At 41.1% G+C, this 22589-nt stretch overlaps 1 protein-coding gene across 10 annotated transcripts in view; it reads right to left on the minus strand.

Moving 5' to 3' along the window:
- The window catches only part of CAPRIN2 (caprin family member 2), a 73917-nt gene that overhangs the window by 33340 nt on the left and 17988 nt on the right, over window positions 1-22589 (minus strand). For 6 of the 10 annotated variants that reach the window (XM_073321318.1, XM_073321344.1, XM_073321310.1 and 3 more), the window contains 6 exons: window positions 17739-17821; window positions 9610-9774; window positions 8870-8913; window positions 6322-7170; window positions 5373-5414; window positions 4865-4984 (listed from right to left, as the gene is read on the minus strand). In XM_073321318.1, coding sequence (XP_073177419.1) covers window positions 4865-4984; window positions 5373-5414; window positions 6322-7170; window positions 8870-8913; window positions 9610-9774; window positions 17739-17821 — 1303 coding nt within the window. The remainder of the gene's footprint in view (window positions 1-4864; window positions 4985-5372; window positions 5415-6321; window positions 7171-8869; window positions 8914-9609; window positions 9775-17738; window positions 17822-22589) is intronic. The other 4 variants (XM_073321378.1, XM_073321361.1, XM_073321334.1 and 1 more) reach the window with 3 other exon arrangements.

Consider the following 22589-nt stretch of genomic DNA (forward strand, 5'->3'; position numbering starts at 1 on the left):
AAATTAGAGAAAGTCCAGAGACTAGCAACAAAAATGATTAAAGGTCTAGAAAACATGACCTATGAGAGAAGACTGAAAAAACTGGGTCTGTTTAGTCTGGAGAAAACTGAGAAGTTTTCAAGTACATAAAAGGTTGTTACAAGGAGGAGGGAGAAAAAAATGTTCTCCTTAACCTCTGAGGTTAGGACAGGAAACAGTGGGCTTAAATTGCAGCAAGGGCAGCTTGGGTGGGACATTAGGAAAAGCTTCCTGTCAGGGTGGTTAAGCACTGGAATAAATTGCCTTGGGAGGTAGTGGGGTCTCAGTCACTGGAGATTTTTAAGAGCAGGTTAGACAAACACCTATCAGGGATGGTCTAGATAATACTTAGTCCTGCCTTGAGTGCAGGGGACCTCTTGAGTCCCTTCCAGTCGTAGGACTAGCATTCTAGGAGGCTGAGACTTCAAAGACAAAGCTACCAGTTTGTCTCCATGTTTTGTAAGGTTATGAGTGAGGTTGCAAGAGGTTTTCTAAAAAGCTTCCCCTCTCCCTGCTCCCCCACCCAAAAAGAGTTTGGAACTTTACTACAGACTGTTCCAGTTTTACCATGCCAACTGAAATGGCCTGAGATTTAAGTTGTTTGTGAAGTTTTTATAAATACTTTGTGAGCTACTTCAAGACTTCAATTTAAGTAGTCTTATAAAATGGTACCTAAAAAGCTTTCTGGCTATCCTAGTTAGCTTTTAAGTAACCCCATGAAGTAACTTGGAATGTACAACCACCACCATTTTAGCATTCTTGCTTATACCTGTCAGGATATATTCTTATATTTGATTATTAAATTATGCTGCAATAATAGGTTTCCTCTGATACAGAATACCAATGGAGAAGGTGAAGTTGATTTAAATCTAGTTTAAATAATAAAATATATAAAGTCATAGTCCTTGCATCTTCCTTTTACAGACAAAGTTGTCTGTTTTCAGATGTAGTCTGCCTGAGGAACAACTTCTACCAAAATATACCAGGTGGCTTTTGTCTTAGGTGTGAAGGATATTGTGGTTAGCAAAGTTATGTAATGTGTATCAGTTCAAGTGACAAGACAGGCACTGAAAGATCCTACATGGTCATGTGGTTTGCACCTCATGAAGGCAAGTGTGTATTCACAATTCTGATGCTACAGCCTATTAAGCACTTTTTGTAGTAATAAACTGAGCATAAGCAGCGCTCCAGAAGAACACTACAGAAGTGGCTAGGGTTGATTCACTCCAGAAGGAAATTTGGTCCCCAGGTGATTGCAATTTGTCTAGTCTGCTACTGAAAGCAAAGTTAAGATGTGCCTATCAATTTTCACAGGCTCCTTTAGCTTACAAGGTGGGGCTACTTCCCCAGATCACAAATGTTCACAGATATCTTACTTGTGTGTTTCTACCAAACTAGTCATTAACACTTCAGTAGAAAAAAAAAGTCTCAAGGTTATAACATGTGCATCGGAGTCTCCTAAGCACTAGAGAAAAGTACTTTGGATAATGCAGCCCAAATATGACTCCAACTCTCCAATATGTTCAAGAATTTAAACTAGCTATGTACTGCTGTATACCCCTGGAAAGAGGCCTCATGTATGTTCAGGGAAAGGTACACGAGTTACCTGACAGTTTAGACTTTAAGACCGACTACTCTTTGTGCCTAGCCTCACTTTAAAGTAATATAGTAAAAGCCCACAGTGTTTGAGAAAACAGCTTCCCCTGGGTCTTTAACTCTCACTATTGCTTTACAAATGGACAGCAATACTAACTGGGAACTTTCCTGTTAATGTGTAGCTGAACTAAACACACTAGATCCAAATCTAACAGGTGGACTATGAAAGAAAACTCAGGTCTTTATTACATTAAAGCTTATTTAATTCCCATTTTGAAAACAATACCCTGCTCAATTTTCAGTCCGAAATCTGATTAGGAAGCTGCAGATCGCTTTTAGGTCCTCTGACAATCAAGAGGGCTATTACTCAGACTAGTTGCAAAAGCAAAAATAGTGCAAAACAATATTCACTATTGGATGCAACAGCTGATTGGTTAAAAGCATGTTCCTTCCCTGCCACACTCCAGATAGTCCTACTAAAATGCAAATACACAACAATCACAACATGTTCATGGTGGTTGGTAGTGGACTACTGATTCTTTCAGCTGTAAATCACTTGTTTAAATCCAACCTTGGCTGATGGTGACAAAGTATCATCCACTGACTATTCAGTGGCTTGCCTCTAAATGAATTTGTGGGTTCAGACCACTGGGCAGACATCTATAATAGTTATAACTAAGCCTGAAAAGACCAAAAATTGAATGTGGAGGGGAGTCTCTGTCCACTTATCAGGCAATTGTAATTGAGGTGTACTGTTTCCAGTGTGCCAGAAGTTTGCACTGCTAATTATATTGTCACCTCCATAGTATAAAGTTAACTGCTTTTGAGAACACATGCAACTGAAGCCATGTCAGTTTAATATATTTTTCCGATTTAGAGAATCTATGCCAGGTCATACATAATTCAAGGCACAAGGAACTGTACCATCCAGTATTGGCTTACAGACATAAAAACTACCTTCACAGTGCAATAGTATACTGATATTACCCATAACTACATACATTTAAGCATATTTGAATGCATGATCATACAGTTCTGCATACCAACTGGATGATAATTTACATAGTGGGAAAGAGCCCATAATGTTCACTGCTTGTCATTCCTCAGTACTTCAAACTAGGAGATGAAAATATCTACAAACTAGGCTATTTTGAAGGTACCACACTATTTAGCGCATCTCATGCTGCATGGTGCCTTTTCTAAACATGTTTTTAGATTTGTACAGGTGATGAAGTACTTCAACAGCAGAAGTAGATATGCTTATATATCCAAGTGATGCTCTTGGTCAAAGTGTATGCTTGAGATGGATTCTAAGCCAAGTTTACTTCCTGATTTGGAATTAGACATTGCATCTGGCATTATGGGACTGACTAGTGCAGTGCTTTTCAAGCTGTGTGGGGCACCGGCAATTTTTTTCCTCCCCCAATGTGCGCGCAGACCAGCAGCCAATGGCTCGCGGACCGGCACCGGTCTGCAGACCACCACTTTGAGTAGCACTAGACTAGTGGACTTACTATGGATTCTGTAGCAAGCAGTAGTAAAAGCCTAACTGAAGCTGAAATAATTTCCACTGTAAGTCTGATTTTACCACTTGCTCCCAAATGTTGAATAAAAACTTGTTTTGACTTGAAATTTCATGTGTGTTCTTAAGTCAGAGGAGAGTTTGACATTAAGACAGCCTATTTCAATTAAAACGTAAGGGTTTTAAGTTTGTTTTCCCTTTTAAAAATGTTTTGCTTACTCAAGTCAGTTGTGCTTTTACTAAAGACCTCCAATTTTACAATTTAAGCACTTGGATCCAGAACACAATCCTAGTTTAGCCTTTGATATATCTAAATTACTTATTTTTCAGTTAAAGCTTTTGCAAACATTAAGTGCATGCCTACACAATTAATATTCATCCTCAGTATGTCAGTTCAGCCTATAGAATATTCAGACTAAGGGCACGCCTTCACACCAGCTGGGAGAGCGCTTCCCCATATAGGTAGACAGGCCAGCATGCTAGCAATAGCAGCAGCTGTTGTGGCAGAGGTGGCTGCCTAACTAGCAGCCCACTATGTATCCAGGGGTTCCAGTGAGATTGCACTCAGGCAGCAGCTAGTCTAAATTTCTATAGCAACATTAGTATTTTTAGCATGCCAGATTGAGCAAAGCTAGCACATCTGCCAACCCACACTGCAAAGTACCCTTTTAGCCAGTGTGTAGACATACAGGTGGTCATCTGGCTTATATTTAGGGTAAGAGTAGGTTAAACCAACACACCAAACCTAAATCAAGTTAGGAGTGTCCACACAAAGTTGCATCAATAATTGAACTGGTTTAACACCAATACCTCTGAACCTATGCAACTCTATGTTAACGAGGCCTAAGACTTAGTGCTTAAATTCCACAGTCCCAACCTGGTAGGTCAAGGGCTTTAGATGGATATTTTAAAAATAAATCTATATAAATAAAAAGGAGAGTATATAGTCCTCAGCGCCTACAACTATATTCAATGAACCTACATTACTCCACTGGAAAAGCATCCATATTCTGAAACAGAAAAGTGGGGGAATTAAAGCGAACTTATTCCCAGTGTGTACAAGGGAATGACAAGGTTCTTTCTACTTTCTAGCATACAAAACCTGTACAAGCTAATTTTATGTAGTGGCTTCTTTCAACTCCCTGGAAGACCCTAGTTATAAGCAATTTTTCTTCATTCTTGCCCCAGCAACTCAAAGATCAGTTTCTCAAATGCTCTAAAAGCTTGAATAAAACTTCGTTTCTAAACATAGGCACACAAGCCACACCTTTCTATTTTATCCTATTCATCCTCAGTGTTGGTTAGAGATCAGTCTGTATACAGTGTTCACACTATAAGCCAGATAAATGCCAGATTAAATTATGTCCGTATCCTTACTTTATGGAATTGAGACCACTGTTTTAAGTGTTTATTAATTTTACAAGTGAAATGCTGTCAACTTATAGTCAGTATTTTATCTGTTAAATCACTGTTCCTTTGTAATGCAGTTTGACAGTAAGCTGCAAGGCACAATGCAAGTCTGTTGACGTTCCAGTACATAAGGCTAAAGTGATGTGGCAGTTAACACATCTCCCTCCTCCACAGGTCAAGATTTTGATGAATTAGACATATGTATGCTGCATTTAATGCAGTACATCAAATATATTCAGCTGCTTTACAAAGATATCCCAGTTTTTGTATACTCAAAATATTTGACTCATTTTAGTTTGATATGGCCGACTAGCACACCTGTACATTGCTTTGGAGACTCCTAGGTAGTTTAAAACTCTCTCCGACGGATTGGAGGACCTCCTTTTTTCTTACTGCATCAAAGCCATGTCCACCACTTAATCCATCTGTTTTTCCATCCTATATAAAATAAGAGGCCCATCTCATTAGGAAGCACCTCAAACATAAGCTTTAGAAACTAAACCAACACTAGAAGTTCCAATCCATCTTAAAGTGCTAAGAACATTTGAGTACTTTACAGTGGCTACATTGCTTTGAACTATTTTTAGTACAGTATCAAGTTATGCACATAGCTATGAGCACTAGTGCCATTACGTTTAGAGAGATTTATCAGCTGGAAAAAAATCAGCCTCTCCTCCCATACTGCCAATAAGAGTGGAAGCATGCAACTTTACAATATACCACAGTGAAAAGTGTTTATGAAGACCATTTTAACTATAAGTGTTCAAGATTTGCTAAATAACCTTACTCCCACATTCTTTATCACCCACTGTTTTACGTTACCCACTCGTTTCACTTCAGATTCATGCTTCTGTCTGCGATCCCGTCTCTAGATACAAGAATATCCACTTTTCAGTATTGTGGATCTTATATTCATCTTGTCCATCTAATCTAGTCATTTACTGAAGAAAGACAGCTTTAAAAAGAAGTAGAGTTGGACAATACCTGTGTACAGGCCACTTCAGTGGCTCTCTATTTGCAATCTATGGTCTTACTAAAATTTAGATCAAGCCTAATTTCTACTTTGGAAGCATGCCTCTCCAGATACTGATCTGTTCACTCTATCGATTTCTCCAAGCTACTTGTGTACACAGTTGGGGAAGAGGGAGAAGAAATTTAAAATTAAGCTGGAATGTTGTTGGATCCTGCAAAACCTTGCATTGTCTATGTTACTAAACTGAACCACTGTGTTAGAGTTTCCAAAACATTCCAGAATAGTAGTTTAGCATATTGATTCGTCTGGAAATGCATACCTAAGCATCAATTAAGTTGATTAACTTCTAGATCAAGTAAAAATACCCCTTAAAAGCTATTTTAGTTAAAAACCTAAAAACTTATTGAAGTGCTATTTGTACATAGTACTTTAAGTATCTGATCTTTGAGTCGTACCTGATTTGTAGTGTTAATGCAAGTGGACATTTAGAGAGCTATCAGCTGCAGAAGAGCTAAATGAATTCTATTCTGTCTTATGCAAAAATGTAATTTTCATTTGAGGCCCAACCGCAGTATTACTGGGGTTGATGCAAGAAGCAAGGAGAGCATTTTGCTTTCCAGATGCATCAAGCTTTAGGATATCAGTTAAAAATCTGACTTAACCCACTCAGAAGTGACATGGAAATCTGAATACAGAACTCCACAATGCAAGTCTTACAAATCCTCTGACTACTGTATTGCTTTAGTCTGAAATACTCACATTATAAGCTTAATGAGAGTTAATACTACCTATGCCAACTCACATCTTTGGGTTCCACATCACACTTCTTTGGCCCAATCTGCTCCTTTGGCATAAGATTTGCCGCTCCCCATGACTTTGGAGTATTCTGTAACTGCTGCGATGATGCTGGCTGCTGCTGGTCAGATGTTTCCCAGGACTTCACAGGTTCCTGCTTCTTTTGTTCTGGTTCCTCCCTAACACGTGTTTCCCAGGACTTCACAGGTTCCTGCTTCTTTTGTTCTGGTTCCTCCTTAACACGCGTTCCCCAAGGCTTCACAGGTTCCTGCTTCTTTTGCTCTGGTTCCTCCCTATTTTGGGTTATCCAAGGCTTCACAGGTTCCTGCTTCTTTTGCTCTGGTTCCTCCCTAGTTTGGGTTATCCAAGGTCTTTGAGATTCTTGCTTTTGGACTGGCTCTTCCTGAATGTTTGTTGCCCAAGGTCTTGGAGATTCCTGCTTCCTTTGTTCCTGCTCTTCCCTAACTTTTGTTATCCAAGGTTTTGGGGAATCCTGCTCCTCCCTAACATGCATTACCCAAGGCTTTGGAGTCTCCTGCTTTTTCTGTTCTTCCTCCCTAACCTTAGTTTCCCAGGGCTTTGAAGACTCCTGCTTCTGTCCCTTCTCTTCCCTAACACAAGCTTCCCAGAGCTTTGGAGATTCCTGCTTCTTCTGTTCCTGATGCCTACCACAAGATTCCCAAGGCTTCAGAGATTCCTGCTTTTGCTTCTTTTGTTCCTGTTCTTCTATATCAACAAGCATTTCCCAGGATTTTGGAGGTTCTTGCTTTTTAGTGTACTCTGCTTCCCACGGTTTGCATTCTTTAGGCTTCTTGATAGAGCATTCTGCTTCAGGCAAATAGCGCCTGTTGAGAAACTACAGACCAAAGAAATTTAGTGGCTCAAGAAAAACATTGCTACCAGAGTTTAGCTCAGTTTTTTAGTGAGAAAAAAAAACTTTCTGTAGTTGAGTGACCTAACCAAAACTGACAACAGGCAGCCAGCTGAAGAATTGCTTTGTTTCAGTACAAAGAGACTTGGTTTTATCCTACAATATTGCAGACACTGAATAGTTACTCTTTCCAGCATGTTGTAGAGAAGCACCACAATGAAACAGAATTGAACACTTAAACATCTAGAAATATGCACAAATTGAGTAGCCATATAATCTTATTGCTCTTACCCTTGTCCTTCCTCATTCCATGGCTTCTCTATTTGTTATCCACAATCATGCCATGTTTAAAATTCAGTTGTAATTTCTGCAGGACATTGACCTCATCCTGTATAGCACCTAAAACACCTTGGTGTGAATAGTACAAATACTATTTCTTTCATTAAAGAACAAGATCTTGCTCTTTTGGCTTATTTGATCCCCTGAAAGCTCATAATAAACTAGCTCTTCTATTTACTGGAAGTTCAGATCATAGCTAATGACCAGATCCTAGAGACAATTCGTTTGAATCACCAGAACGAGTCTCAGTGCATTCCTGCTCAGAGCCAGGAAGTTAGATATAAACTGGAAGTAGCTTGCAGAGGCTAGTAGCTATGCTATTGTAGGCCTACAGGCCAGTAAAGATCTGAACATGACAGACTACTACTTACTGGCTGTGTTCTGTCTGCTTAATTAGTTACAGCACAGACTTGGAAGTCTAAACTGGCTGGGCAAACTCTAGAAGACTAAATTTTAGTTTTAGTATACTATAAAAAAATCTGTTTTATTTGCTATACTCCCTCTAGTGGGATATTTGGAAGGTTGGGATACAAAGACGTTGCTTCATTTCAAACTGCCAAAAAGGTCCCCTTTTCAGGATTAAGTATCAAAAAAAAGTTTCTGCTTTATGATGCTGCTTATTGAAATGTATGATTAGGCTCGTAGTTCTGAAGCAGATTTAAAGGACATTTGTGGTGTACAGACTGTTGGGCCAAATTCTGTAGCAATTTTACGGTATCAATTAACTACTAATAGTCAAATCAATATCTAGGGACCCCTACTTTGGTTTTACAAAGCCAGAACACCATTCTTAACTCTGCCGTAGTGTTAAATCTAGGTAACATAAAAGTTAAGAGCTTAACATTTTAGAAGACTCCTGTATTTGTAATTGTGTATTGTCTGATGCAGCAGTACTAGAGAATCCATCTTCTCGAAACAGGAATAAAGACACAAGTAGCTGAACCTACACAATCTGAAGCTTTGTTTTTTTCCACTGAATTTATAAAAATGCTCCAAAGGGTCAGCAAACGTATTAAACCATTCCTGCTCAATGCTAAGCCTTAGCAGGGGGGTTTACATTCTACCCCATATATTTCTGGAATGTTAATGTTCCTTTGGATTAAGGCTAAAAGTTAGAGCTTTAAGTTTTTAATTTTTCTACTTTGGAAGCAGCATATCTAGACCATTGTTTGGTTTTCTGTTCTAAGATCTTGGCTAAAATTTTGCTGGACAGCAGTTTCCTAGTGTTTCACAACTTTTGTACAATACATTAAGACTCTAATATCAGAATTAAGTTACCACCCAGAGGCGTAACTACTTTTAAACACAATTAAATGTATTCTAACAGTTAAATTCAGTATTTTACCTCTTGTGGCTGTATCTCAGACTGCAAAAGCTTCATAAGGGGTTCTAGAAAGAGGGAGGACATTAATTTGCTTCAGATTATTACAGAGAGAAACATGAAACCTTTCAGTGTCCCAACAAAGTCCATTTAAAAAAAACTGATTTGACAGTTAAAAGTCAATTGCTGATCTGAAGGATTTTCTAAAACATTCATAATTTATGTTCTGCATTAAACACGAAGCTTAGGTCTTCCCAAACTTCGGTTTTGTAAAAATTTTAAACTTAAAAGTACAAATTAAAAAAAGGAAAGATTCAGAAAAACATTCCCTTGCAGTATCGATAACCCAAGCACTGTAGTAGTGCACTCAAAAGTGACATTTACCTACAACAGGCATTTCCCACAGCTTCAACAATGAGGTTGTCAAAAGCACAGACAGCATATGTTAGATAAGAAAATAGATTAAACTGAATTTTTGATCCAAAGAGATACTAGTATCGGTGAAACCATTCCCTTACTGGTGTTATGTGGTGTTCAAACCAACATATACGGTTGCAAGTTTTGTACAGTATATTTTAGTTACTGATCTGCCAACTGAATTTAGCTGTACTGTAGTCCAAAAAAATCCACTGGATTAAGCTTCTGCATACTTGCAATATGATTAAGTTGATAAAAACTAGGCTATTCAAGATCTCTGAACACTCAGCTCTTTGAGAAGCTTATCTTAACATGGATCAGGAATTACACTTGGAAATATACTCAACCTGGCTCTTTGACAGACTCTCCTTTTGGAAACTGTCTTGGTCTCTCAGATTTTCTCATTACTTCCTCTTCCAATTCCTCTTTTACTTGCATGTTGCGAGGCACAGGAATATTTTCAAAATATCTGGAGTTTAAGAGTTTGGATAATAGTTCCTTCATATGTTTATCTGAAGAGTAAAAAATTTTATATATGTATATAAATATAAAAATGTTGATATGCAAGACAGGTTAAAAAAAGTTCACAACTTACAATCTGAAGATGTGTCCTTTGAAGCTGCTTTATATTGAAACTACAATGTCTAACCCAGTGGTCTCCAACCTTTTTACACACAAGATCACTTTGAATTTAAGACCCAGGATTTACCCTGCCCCTATCTCGAGGCCCCACCCTGCTCACTTGCTTGTTCTCCCTACCCTCACTCACTTTCATCAGCCTGGGGCAGGGGTGCAGGTTCTGTGCTGGGGCTGAGGGGTTTGGAATTGGGGGCTCCGGGCGGAGAGACTGGGGCAGGGTACAGGAGGGGGTGAGGGGTGCGGGGTGCAAGCTCTGGGAGGGAGTTTGGGTCCAAGTTGGGGCTCCAGGCTGGGGCAGGGATACAAAAGGCGGTGCAAGATGCAAGCTCTGGCCGGGAGGTGCTTACCACAGGTGGCTACCAGTCAGCGGTGCAGCAGGCATAAGGCAGGCTCCCTACCTGCCTTGACCCCACACTGCTCCCCAAAGCAGCTGGCATGTTTCTGCAGGCCGCAGGGGAAAGGGCCAGGAGGCAGGCGACTCCGCATAAGCTGCTGCTGCCGCCCCACAGCACCAACTGCAGCTCCCATTGACTGCAGTTCACAGCCAATGATATCTGCGGAGTCAGAACGGGGGCAGCAGCATGCGGACCTGACTGCCTCCCACCTCTGCTGTGTCACTGGACTGTTAGCAGCCAGAGATTGAAATTGACTGGCAGAGGCTCCAGGATTGACCAGTCGATTGAGATCTACTGGTTGGTGACCACTGGTCTAGCCCAACCCCAAAAGGCAAAAACTTCTTGTATAGCATTTTAGACAAGTTATCACTAATCACGCAAAACTGTAAAACATTACTGAGCCACAAGTTACAACATCTAGGTAAAGGAGAAGATATTTTCAGATGGTATTAGGATGTTTTAGATAGTGTAGCAGGTGAAGACTTCTCTGCAAGTCTAGTAGTGGTAAGATGAGTGAGAAGCGAGGAGCAGTACTGGACAAGAAAAAAGAATAGCAATGAGAAGAGAGCAGATATATTAGGCTGAAGTTTGTAGAAGTCAAGACAAATGTTAACAGGATCATGAAGGAAAGCTCCAACAGGGGGATGAAGATGCATAGCGTGTTAGTTTTGGTGTGCAAGAAAGCAGACAGTACAATTTGACAAACTAGAGTAGAGAGGGCTGAGACTTCAAGGCAAGAGGGAGACACATCTGAGAAAGGGTTTCAGAAGAGGCAGGTTGCCAGAGGGAAAGCTCAGTCAACGATAACAGTAATGGACAGGAGGCAAGTGAGTTCCAAGGAGGAGCTGGAGATCATGTAGTCAAAGGAGTACACATGTTTCTCTGCCTAGACATTTAGATGAAGCTGAGAAAGCTTCTTAGTCAAGCCTGTGGCATTAGTGTGATGCTTCACAGGGTATGCAAGCTTGTGAGGCACCTTGCTAGCCCCCTACTCAGTGTGAGTAAGTCTAGTCTATGCCAGCTGTGGATCAGCTCTGACTCCACCAGCCTCTGGCAACACAAGTACTACTTTCCCAGGCCTCAGTAGACCTCAGTTTCTGTGTACAGGCTAGAAATAGGCACACCAGACATTCCTCTGCTTTGCCCAGCTCCTGTGCCACTGAATTCTCAGATTCATTACTCCCAAAGAAATAGTACACACGAGCCTGATAGTTTGAACTCAGAATTACCCCCCACTTAACATACCACACATTTATATTTAAAACAAGAATAAGTTTAAGAACAGAGATTCAAATGACAATCAATATTGAAATCATAACCTGCCTAGAGCCTTAACTCACAAGACATTCCTATCTCCTACAGGATAGCTTACCCATATAGTTCTTTTCCCATAATTTTCAGCCAGGTTTGTTGAGATCCCTTTCATGAGATCAAGCGCACTGGCAGCTTGCCCTCACAGACTGAAGGATACCGGCAGGTGAATCTGCACCCTAAATATACTATACCAGATCTTTTGATCTTTACTTGCAAAATTGGTCCCCCCCACCCCCCTTTCCTGGTAATTATTCTGAAGTCATTAGCATTTGACTTGATACGTTAATAGATTTCTATTTTGAGACACAATACAGAATGGCCCACCAAGAAGATGAGTCTCCCCCCACCTCCTGCCTGGAGAAGTTTGTCTAATACATGCTACCTTGTAGTTAAAGGCAAGTCACTTGAAGTCCTACAGAACATAATTTTCAGTATAAACACAACTTTAGATATCTTCTGTACATCTTTCAATAATTATGACCACCAACATAATGTGCTTTCAGCAGAAAGCTTATAACACCCCATTTTGGGCAATCCAGAGGATCTCTGGACCACTATGTACACCTGTGCCCTCTGCTAGTTAGCGTTAAGAGGTCCTTGGATCAGTTAGATCTATATAACAATACATTAGGTGAGATTATTAGCCAAGATAGTGACAAAGAACACAGAAGAGCCAAGTGTCAAGAACTGAACGTCATGAGGGGACCCTGGTGCACAGCAGTCAGACAACAAGTGATGAAATAAGTGAAACTGACAGGAGAGCCAGAGAAACCCACATAAAGAAAGTCCAAGAGGATTCTATGCTCTAGTGTCGGCAAGAATGAGGAAGAGGAGCTGCCAGCTTCAACAATGTTAACTATGCAAGTGCTTGTTGACAGAGTAAAATCCAGCTTGCGCTTGGTCTAGGACTGGATGATTAAATGGACAGAGCAGCTTCAGGAAAAGAATGAAAATGGGTTGAAAGTTATTAGGGTTTAAGTAACATACAGAAGATCTCTCCTCTAATACAATAAGACTACAGTGCTTTAGAGCCCTCAATGCCCCCTGGCAGAGGGTTCGCTAGCATGTAATGGCAACTCTTAACACATCGTTATGGTATTTGACAAAGAATGTCATGTAATATATCAAAAAACTATCATGCTGGTCATGATCTTTGCAAGATTGATGGATGGATGGGATGTGTAAGCCAGGCAGGGTTAATAAGGGTTTCCCAGGCAAAGGAATATTGACTTGCCTCACTCTCCAAGTCTTGAATGCAAATGAAACTGGGTGAGCCAGAGACAATGGGAATTATATTTGCATACCGAGTCAACAGAAAATGCAAGTTTACAGAATGATAACAAGAGCAGCAGACATGGCATCTGCACCCCAAAGAACAAACAGCAGGGGAGAGGAACTTAGTCCAGTAGTACACCTCAAAAGGACACATTTCAAAGGTTTCCTGGACTATAAGAAGAGGGAGAAAAGGCATTGTGATGATCTGTCACTGAGGGAGCGTAAAGCAAAATGCTTTTTGTATCTATGATAGCTGAATACTGGCTCTAAGGACATGTGATATTGAGGAGGCTCAGTAAGAAGCTGATAAAGATTTCAGCTAGTTATATTTTAGTCACTAGAAAGCATGTTATACTTGTTTTATTTGTAACCATTTTTTGTTCCTATTATCCTCACTTGGTATCACTTCAATCTGTTCTTTATTAATAAACTTATTGGTTTTATTGTAAGTTCATCTCAGCGCAAAATATATGAAAGTGTGACTCCTCAGCTGAGCTAACAGGCTGGTGTGCATACTGCAGATTTGGAAATTTGTGTGGGCACAGTGATGGGCTGCATACTGCAGGACAACACTTCAAGGGAGCAGGGGTGGGAATGAAGTGCACCAAGTATTACCTTCAAGACCAAGTAAAGGCTGGCAGAGTCCTGAAAAATTTGTTTGGCTGGCTGGCTAAAACTGGAGCAGCGATCGGCAACCTCTGGCATTCAGCCCACCAGGGTAAACCCCATGGTGGGCCAGGCGGTTGTTTACCTGCTGCTTGTGCCGGTTTGGCCGATCACAGCTCCCACTGGCCACGGCTTGTCACTCTAGGCCAATGGAGGCTGCAGGAAACGGCAGCCAGCACATCCCTCGGCCCATGCCGCTTCCCACAGCCCCCATTGGCCTAGAACAGCAAACCATGGCCAGTGGGAGCTGCAATCGGCTGAACCTGTGCACGCAGCAGGTCAAAAAACCTGCCTGGCCCACCTGGGGGTTTACCCTGGTGGGCCGCAGGCCAAAGGTTGCTGATCCCTGGACTGGAGTATCAGGTAACCAGTCACAAGCAGTTTAGCATCAAACTGCTCTCTGAGGCAAAGCAGGAACCAAGTGACTTGCAGTTCTGGACATGTCAAAAAAGCTAAGGGTGGGTTGTGGAATGGGCATATGTAACACCCCAAAGAACAGTTACTAGAGGGTAACTTTTTCTTTAAGTAATTGCATACATGTCCATTCACTGTAAGTGACTCCTAAGTGGTTTTTTCAATGGAGGTGGGGCTACGAGTCTCACCTGAAGAATTACTGTAGGACTACTTTCCCTATATTCACTTTGTCCCTTGATGCAGTCGTAATTACGTAAATGTCTTGCAAAAGTACGTACAGAGGCCTGGGTTGCTACCCTCAAGTGTCAGTAGGAACATTTCCCACAAATGCAGTAAATATTGAACGTGCTCTAGATCAATGCAATAAATATTTCAGTAGTTGTCAGATCTTTGGCAGTGTAAGACATGGAAGTGTGGCTGGTAACCCATTTAAAAAAGTCTAACTCAGGATGATGTCTCATTCTCTACCAAGAACAAAACCTTTTCAGCTCTGTTTCCTATTCAGATAAAATGCCAAAGCAATACTGACTGAGATAATAGACAAAATATTTTGGATATGAATTTGGAATGAGACCTAGGCTGCGCCTTGCCCTTGTAGAATACTGCATGAGGGTCAATAACCGTAGCATACAATTCCCCCATTTATGTAATGGCCACTTTAAAAAAAAGCAGCCACTTTATCCAAAAAATGCAATATCAAACAAAAGGATAAAGGCTCAAATAGAGGCCCTATAAAAGCTAAAAACTAAACATGTCACATGACAGTTGGATCCAGATAGCCAATCCTCAGGAATCTGGTTACCATGGGATGAGTGGAGACAGTCCTTCCAGCAGTGCAAGGGTGAAATGCAAAAATTGAAGTCCAATGCGTTTTGACTGGACTGCTAGATCAGGGGTTCTCAAATTGCGGGCTGTGACCCTCAAGGGGTTGCAAAGTTATTACTTGGGGGGGTTACAAGCTGTCAACCTCCAACCCAAACCCCGCTTTGCCTCCAGCATTTATAATGGTGTTAAATATTTATAAATTTAAAAAAATTGGTAAGGGGGTTGCACTCAGGCTTGCTGTGTGAAAGGGGTCACCAATACAAAAGTGAGAACCACTGTGCTACACGTAGTCCAATATTTTCTGGACTGCAAACTGTAGGATACATTGTGGTGAGCTGCACAGATGGAGACATTTCCACTTACTAAAGCAAGTAGCTCTTGTGGAAGGTTTTCTACTATTAAGCAAAATATTCCAGACTGCTGCTGAACAGTGTGCCTCTTCTGGGATTAGCCAGAAAGAAAAAGTCATGAAGCAAAGCATGTAGGTGTTGCACCTGAACCCACGAACATGATTCTGGGATATTAAGTTCCTGACTAGCAGCAGAAGTAAGGGAGCTTTGGTGGCCTGCCTGTACAAACCCAAGTACCAAGGTTATTCCTCCCAGGCTGGGGCTCTGAGGACCCCCCTGCCCCAGTCTTGTTTGAGTTTTTTTTTTTTTTAAATACCACCACTCTGGAAATTAGTATTGGTGGGTAAGCATACAGAAGATCATGTTTCCATGGAAACATGTAAGCATCTGAGATGGAAGCCTGACTGATCTGTTCTGGAATAGAAATGGAGGCATTTTCCTGTTCTGCTCAAAGGAGACTAACATTCTTGACTCGAGACCACTCATAATCTAGACTGAACAATTTGGCTAGAGGATCTGCCAGGCAACTGATTGCCTGGAACATGTGAAGCCTTGAGAATTATTCAATTCCTTATGCAGAAATTCCACTGTTTAACCTATGTCAAGAGGCAGTCTGACCTGGTACCCCCTACCTGCTTACATAAAACAGCTGCTATGTCTGAGCACCTGTATGGCATTGCCATGAATGTGGTAGGAACTGCTGACATTTTGAATACTGCATGCAGTTAGAGAGTATTTGTGTAACCTGGCCTCATGAATGGACCATGTCCTGAGGTTGCTGTTCTGCCACATATGCTCCCCACTCCACAGCAGAAGCATTTGCTAGTAAAGTCATAGAAGGGAGAGTTGGTGAGAATAGGCCCACCCTCCACTGTCCTGATTCATCCACCAATCCAGGGACCACACTGGCTGGGATGCATACAAACGTGTTCAGGTGACAGACTCACTTTACTCCCATCTGCATACATCAGGGATGGAATCTTTATCACATACATACAAGCAACCATTTTCCCCAAGAGCCTGAGGCAGTTATGTACTGTGGTGTGTAGTCTTCAAGAAGCAGCCACAAGAGGGTCCTAGATAGTCAAAAACTGAGTTTGGGGCAGGTATGTCCTGGCTGAAGTAGAGTCTAGGAATGTGTCAATGAAATATCTCCCTGCTGGATTATCAGACCTAAGCAGCTGAACAGATGGAGGATGTGTCCACTTGCTGACTGGAGTGATCCATTTGAATCAATCATCCAGGTATGGATATAATCATATGTCCCAAATCCAGAGGTAAGCTGCCACTAACACCATGCACTACATGAAAACCCTTAGTGCCAACAATAGCCTGAAGGGGAGTATAGTGAACTGGTAATGACCTTCTCCTACAATGAACTTTAGAAACATTCTGTGACCCCAGTAGATTGCCACATGGAAGTAGGCATCCTGTAAGCTAAGGGCAGCACTCCATTCTCCCAGATCTAGCGCAAGGATAACGGACAAGGAAATCCATATGGAACTTCAACTTTTTGCTGCATCTGTTTAGTCTAGAATGGGCTTGACACTCCATCTGGATTTGAGAATTAAAAGATATTGGACTAAAAAAATAAATGTCTAACTGGATGAAAAATGAGTACCACTATGTACAGTTATATACTAATTACATACAAGCTCCGACTGCCAACAGTAAGAAGAAACTGAATGAGAACAGGGCCGCTTCATCCTTTATACTCTACTCCAGGCATGAAGAAAAAAGTGCGGGCCATACATGTCCAATCATATGGGCACTGCTAGAGAAAATACTCTGGCACCAGTCGAACTATGCAATCACAAAGAATTAGATTTTGCAGCCTTCAATGCATCTATAGATTGAGGAACTTTCCAGACCTCAGAGATGAAACGGCACTTTTGAAGGTGTTGATAGCATGTTGATAGCATGTACTACTAATGTATTCTGACACGGAAGGGAAAGACTAAAGTTTACTTTGATAAAGTGTTAAAAGTTTCTCTCCTTATCTGCTTACATCCCTATGCTGTAAGTCCTCAGCAGTGGACCTTCACCGAGACTGTTGGGGCCAGTGAAAGTGCAAGTTTGTTATACCCAATCCAGAAGAGTTTGAAGTTAGGGTTCCAGAATTAACTCATTGGCACACTGATCAATCTCCTTTGCAATAAAAATGCAAGCGTTATCACACTGAAGGGTTTAGTTTGGTCTCCAAAGGTTAGTTCTGAATTGATGCATGGCTACTATTACATAATACTCTAGAATAAAGCCAGCATGCATACAACCCACAGCTTCTAAACCATCAGTACTGAGAAAATGGTCCTATTCTCCAATAGGAAGCATGCCACTGTGTTGTATTAACTAGCCCTACTCTTAATATACAGATTAATTGACCATTACGCCTCAGTCAAAACACATTACACATCTCAGTCCTTTAAGATGAAGGATTCCAGGGAAGTATGCACAGTACTCAGTATGAGACCTCCAACTATGTTCATTTGTACAGCATCTTACACTTGCAAAATGCTCAGTATATTACATTATGTTTACCCAGGAATAAGTGTAGAAATTAATGTTATTTATCCCCTCCCCAAATAGCCAAAAACTTACACGTCGTTCCAACCACAGCTTTCTCACTGCCTTCTAGAAGATCCCAGAAGTAGAGTGATGATTGCTCCATCTGGTCTTCAACACTTGAAAGCAAAAAGGAAAAAAGTTAACAGACCAGAGAAATGTTCCTTTAGCTATTCATTTTTCTGCTTATGATAATTTGTAGTCCTCAGCAGTTCTGTCTCTTTTCTTTAGGAACAGGATTAAAGTCAGGGCCATTCTTTTAATGCAATCACCATTATTGCCTTTTCAAATTAAAAGGCCACTAAAAATAGTACTACGCATTGTTTACCTAGAACAGCAGCCCCACTAACAGTATTTCTTATTTCAATAAGCTCTCTTCAGTTAGTCCAGTGTTACACACAGTTGGACATAATTCTAACCAGTTCTGTTTGTGGTTTTGGGACCCTGGATATTGTTTTAGTTTAGCATTTTGCCACTACTGGTCAACAGTAGTTTGAAGCGTCTCTCATCCACTTGAGAAGATTCAAGCCCAAAAAATCGTTTCATTCAATATTTAGCTGTTTGACCAGATGAGTATGTGTTCTGTGAATTCAAGATGTGGAATGTATACTGAAGTGTTTATGATAAAACAGTTGCTTTATCTCAAATATTGTTGCAAGTTATACTTCTAAGGTACGTCTTATGGACCAGTGGTCAGCCAAGTTTAGTTGTACATTACCAGAGTCGTTTGAGGCAGGTGTGTAAAAATTAAGATGTTTTCTCCTTACTTCGTAACTTCAAGGTCTCTAGCCCATACTTTGATAAAATAAGGCCTTCAAAAGGCTCACGTTACATTCTCAATATTCAGCACTAACCTAGCTGGTCTTAACCAATTGATTGGTTTAGTCTGACACTAAGACAAGAATCAGATTACACTTAGAAATAGAATATACAATTAGTTTTAACAGTAAAGGTCTTGAGAACTCTAGTCAATCTATATCCGCCATCCCATTAAAGTAAATAAATTAGTATGGAAAGCCAGGGAATGGGTGTAGTCCCTTGCTGAAAGAAGCCTACTTTAAAAATGAATTGTAAAAGTACTCCTGTATAATGGAATGCTTAAAGAATTCAGTAGCCTAAACACAGACTGCACATTTTGATCAGCAAGATTTTTGGTGAAATGGCTGAGTAGCATCGCTTCCAGCTGTACAGAATAAGGACCGTGCCCCTTACAAAACTGCATAGGTAGTATCATGCTACAGTCAGCCAAATATGTAGAGGGACCATATGAAGAGATGAAAATGGCATGATGTCAATATTGGTCAGCGTTCTAGACAGTGAATAAAGGAGGCCAGAAATAGCGTTGTGGCCTTCAAATACACCAAGGTCTGACATTTTAGTACCTGGATTAATGATTTTAATGCCAAAGCAGCCGCCACATTCTTTGGCCTGCTGCTTGCATTTGCAGCTGATAACCAGTGCTGATATCAAAGATGGGGCCCAAAATTATTGGCTTTCATACCTCTTTGGTATGGATCAAAGATCTACTGCCTCATTTCATGTATACAGAAGGGATCATTCCCTTCCTCAGGGAACACATGTTTATGACACTTGGTGCACTTCTTCCTGAAAGGAAGGGCAGAAGTGCCACTCAGAACTGCCACCTGGCCTGCTTGGTGAAAGTATATTACAGTGGGAAGCACTCCCAATATTGGCACTTCATTGTACTGTCAAACTGGAAAGATTGAAGGGCATTGTGTACCAGTTACAAGCAACTTGCACCACTGGGGATCAGAATGCACACTCCTCAGCAAATCTGCCAACCTAAATTTTGAGCCCTGTGGGGGGAAGTTACTAACCTGTGGAGTAACTTGTTCTCCAAGGTAGCTCACACATGTCCATTCCACTCCGGATGTCTGTACACCCACCCACCAGAAATTTTCCATCAGCTGTACCTGTTGTATTGCTTGCACTCCCATACATCACTGAGTGAACGTATAAAAGGCAGAGCTGGCCCTAGCTTCTCCTCAGGTCTTTACTGGAACTCCAATGTAGAGGTAGGCAGGTGGATCATGTAAGAGACATGTGCATCACATCTCAAAGAACTGTTACCGAACAATGCAACAGTTCCAGTGATTGCACTTGGGCATTACACTACTGGGGACTCAAGCTGTGACACTGGCAGACCAGCCAACCTGTGTACGACCCATAACTTAAGAGGCATTACAACTGTAATCAAGACAATTCACTTGTAAGTGAATTTCAAAGAGATGAACTAGACCAGCAATCATTAACCCATTCATTTGTGGTAACAAAAACCAAGGGTAGATGCTAACTGTATTTGTTTACCTATATCCTGTTAGTTTAACAATGTAACCAAAATAGCTTGTAGACACTAATTCCCTTTAACACCTTAATTGCCTAACATTATGTATGCAACTGTGTTCAGTTAACCTTAAGACCAAAGATGAGACACTGCAGGAAACTATCTACATTGCCTTCAGCTTAACTGTTATAAGAACTGGCTAATTGCCTTATGTAAATAAGTGCAACCAGTTAACCTGTGTATGCATAGGAAATAGAAGATTAGCTTCAAAGCAAAGGTCCACAAACTATCTGCACTGCCTATTCTTCCTTGGAGGAAATCCCTTCTGTGAAAATTTCTGAGAGGCAGCTTGAGAGTTACAAAAGAAGATTCAGGCCTGACCCTTTCATCAGTAGTCTACTGAACTTTGAGCCAAAGGACTGATCTTGCAAATAGTTATCTGGAATACCCTGGAAAATGTATGGAAAGATATCAGATTTTACCTCTAAGCTGCCTTTGGATTCTGACCTTTAGGGGGGAGAGGAATCACTTGTAGTATGATTCCTTAACCATTCAATAACTTTATTAATAAATCTTTAGGTTATTAAGGGTTGGCTGACAGTGGGATATTTGGGCTAGATCTGAGACATATGTTGACCTGAGGGTAAATGATCCTTTGAGTGGTAGAACTTTAAATATGGTGAATAGCATTTTCAGTAACCTCTCACTATATTAGACTTGGTCATCTGGATGGGAGCCAAGGGCTGGAATGCCTGAAGGGGACTGTTTGGCTTCTTGTTAACCAGTGTGGTATTACAGAAGCTCTTGTTACTGGCATGGTGAATCTAATTATAGAATAAACCACCAGTTCGGGGGATTGTCTGCCCTGAGTGTGGTATTCAGTGTGCCCATCCCAGGCACCCAGTCACACAAGCCATAAGAACAGCAGGTGTAATCGGAGGCTATTTTAATAAAGACTGGAGACCAACCCATCCAATTCTGGCTTCATCTCTGGAGTCTGGAGCCACTGCACAGTGGGAGGTAAACATGGGAACCAAGGACCAGGATGCTGCTCTACAAGTGTCTGCAACTGAAACGAGCACCAGAAAGGCCACAGAGAGATTGTGACCTCATCTAATGAGCTGTGACTGCTAGGTGGAGTGACATAGCACAGGAAGATAAGAAGAAATTCTCTGGGTGGAAACAGATTGCCACTGCTACAAATAGCTGTGAGGATTTACAGAAATGCCTGGTTCATTCTAGGTAGAAGGTTAGATGTTTCCTGATGTCCAAGGTATGCAAACACTCTTCTTTTGGTAGAATATGGGAAAACTGGCTAGTTGATGTGGAAAAGTGACACCACCTTTGGAGGAGTATGGAGGTAAACCTTGTCCTTCAAAATAAGACTCTATATGGAGGGCCCAACATTAAGGGGAACAGTACCGCTACTCATCTGGTTGTGGTAATGGCCACCAAAATTGCCATCTTCATAGCTGACAGTTCAAATGGGGAACCTATAAGACTTGACAGAATGAAGTTCAGCTCCCCTAGGGGAAACAGGGTTGTGTCCTAGAGGGTATAATTTGACTAAGCCTTTTAAAAACCTTATGTACAAGTCACTGGGGAAAAAAAAACAGAACTGTTACTTTAGGATGGAATGCTGAAATAGCTAATAGATGTATTATGATCAAACTGCTAAACCTTGATGCTTCAGGTAAAATAAGCAGTCCAGGATATGTTGAACTGAAGATGGAAAAACCAACTCCATTTAGTTCTTGTAAAATACTGGGGGGGGGGGTGAAGGGGGAACCACAGACTTAAGTACATGAAAAGTTATAAGGGTGATAAATTGTTCTCCTTAGCCACTGAGGACAGGATAAGTAGCTTAAACTGCATCAAGAGATATTTAGACTAGACATCACGAAAAACTTAACTGTAAGGGTAGTTAAGCACTGGAACAAATTGCCTAAAGGAGGTAGTGAAGTTTGTCATTGTCTAACCTATTCTTAAACCACAAACACCTGTCAAGGATGGTCTAGATGAGTGTTTCTCAACCTTTTTGATACCATGGACGAGGTTGCTGCCTTCCTAAACTGTCAGGGAGATCTCAAGGACTGGGGCACTGGTCCACAGACTGGCCATTGAGAAACACTGATCTAGATAATACTTAGGCCTGCCTCAGTGAAGAAGACAGGACCAGATGACCTATCAAGGTCCCTTCCACTCTACAGCTTTATGATTCTATTTGGCATATCTTCTTGAACTCTTTCAAACAAGACAGCTCTCTAGTATCTAGTCATGGAGCATTATGAAGGGACTGTAGGGGACCATGATCTTGGGAGATTAGGTCCAAGTCTAGTGGAAGTGAAAATGACTTTCACTGACACTGCCAAGAGCATAGAGAACCAGTGTGACAGTCCCATGCTAGGGTTATAAGTCTGACTCTGGCCTGGTCATAAATATAAAGGGAAGGGTAAACACCCTTAAATCCCTCCTGGCCAGAGGAAAAACCCTTTCACCTGTAAAGGGTTAAGAAGCTAAGAACCTCGCTGGCACCTGACCAAAATGACCAATGAGGAGACCAGATACTTTCAAAGCTGGGG

Source organism: Lepidochelys kempii, chromosome 1, assembly GCF_965140265.1.
Source record: "Lepidochelys kempii isolate rLepKem1 chromosome 1, rLepKem1.hap2, whole genome shotgun sequence".
NCBI classification, from domain to species: Eukaryota; Metazoa; Chordata; order Testudines; family Cheloniidae; genus Lepidochelys; species Lepidochelys kempii.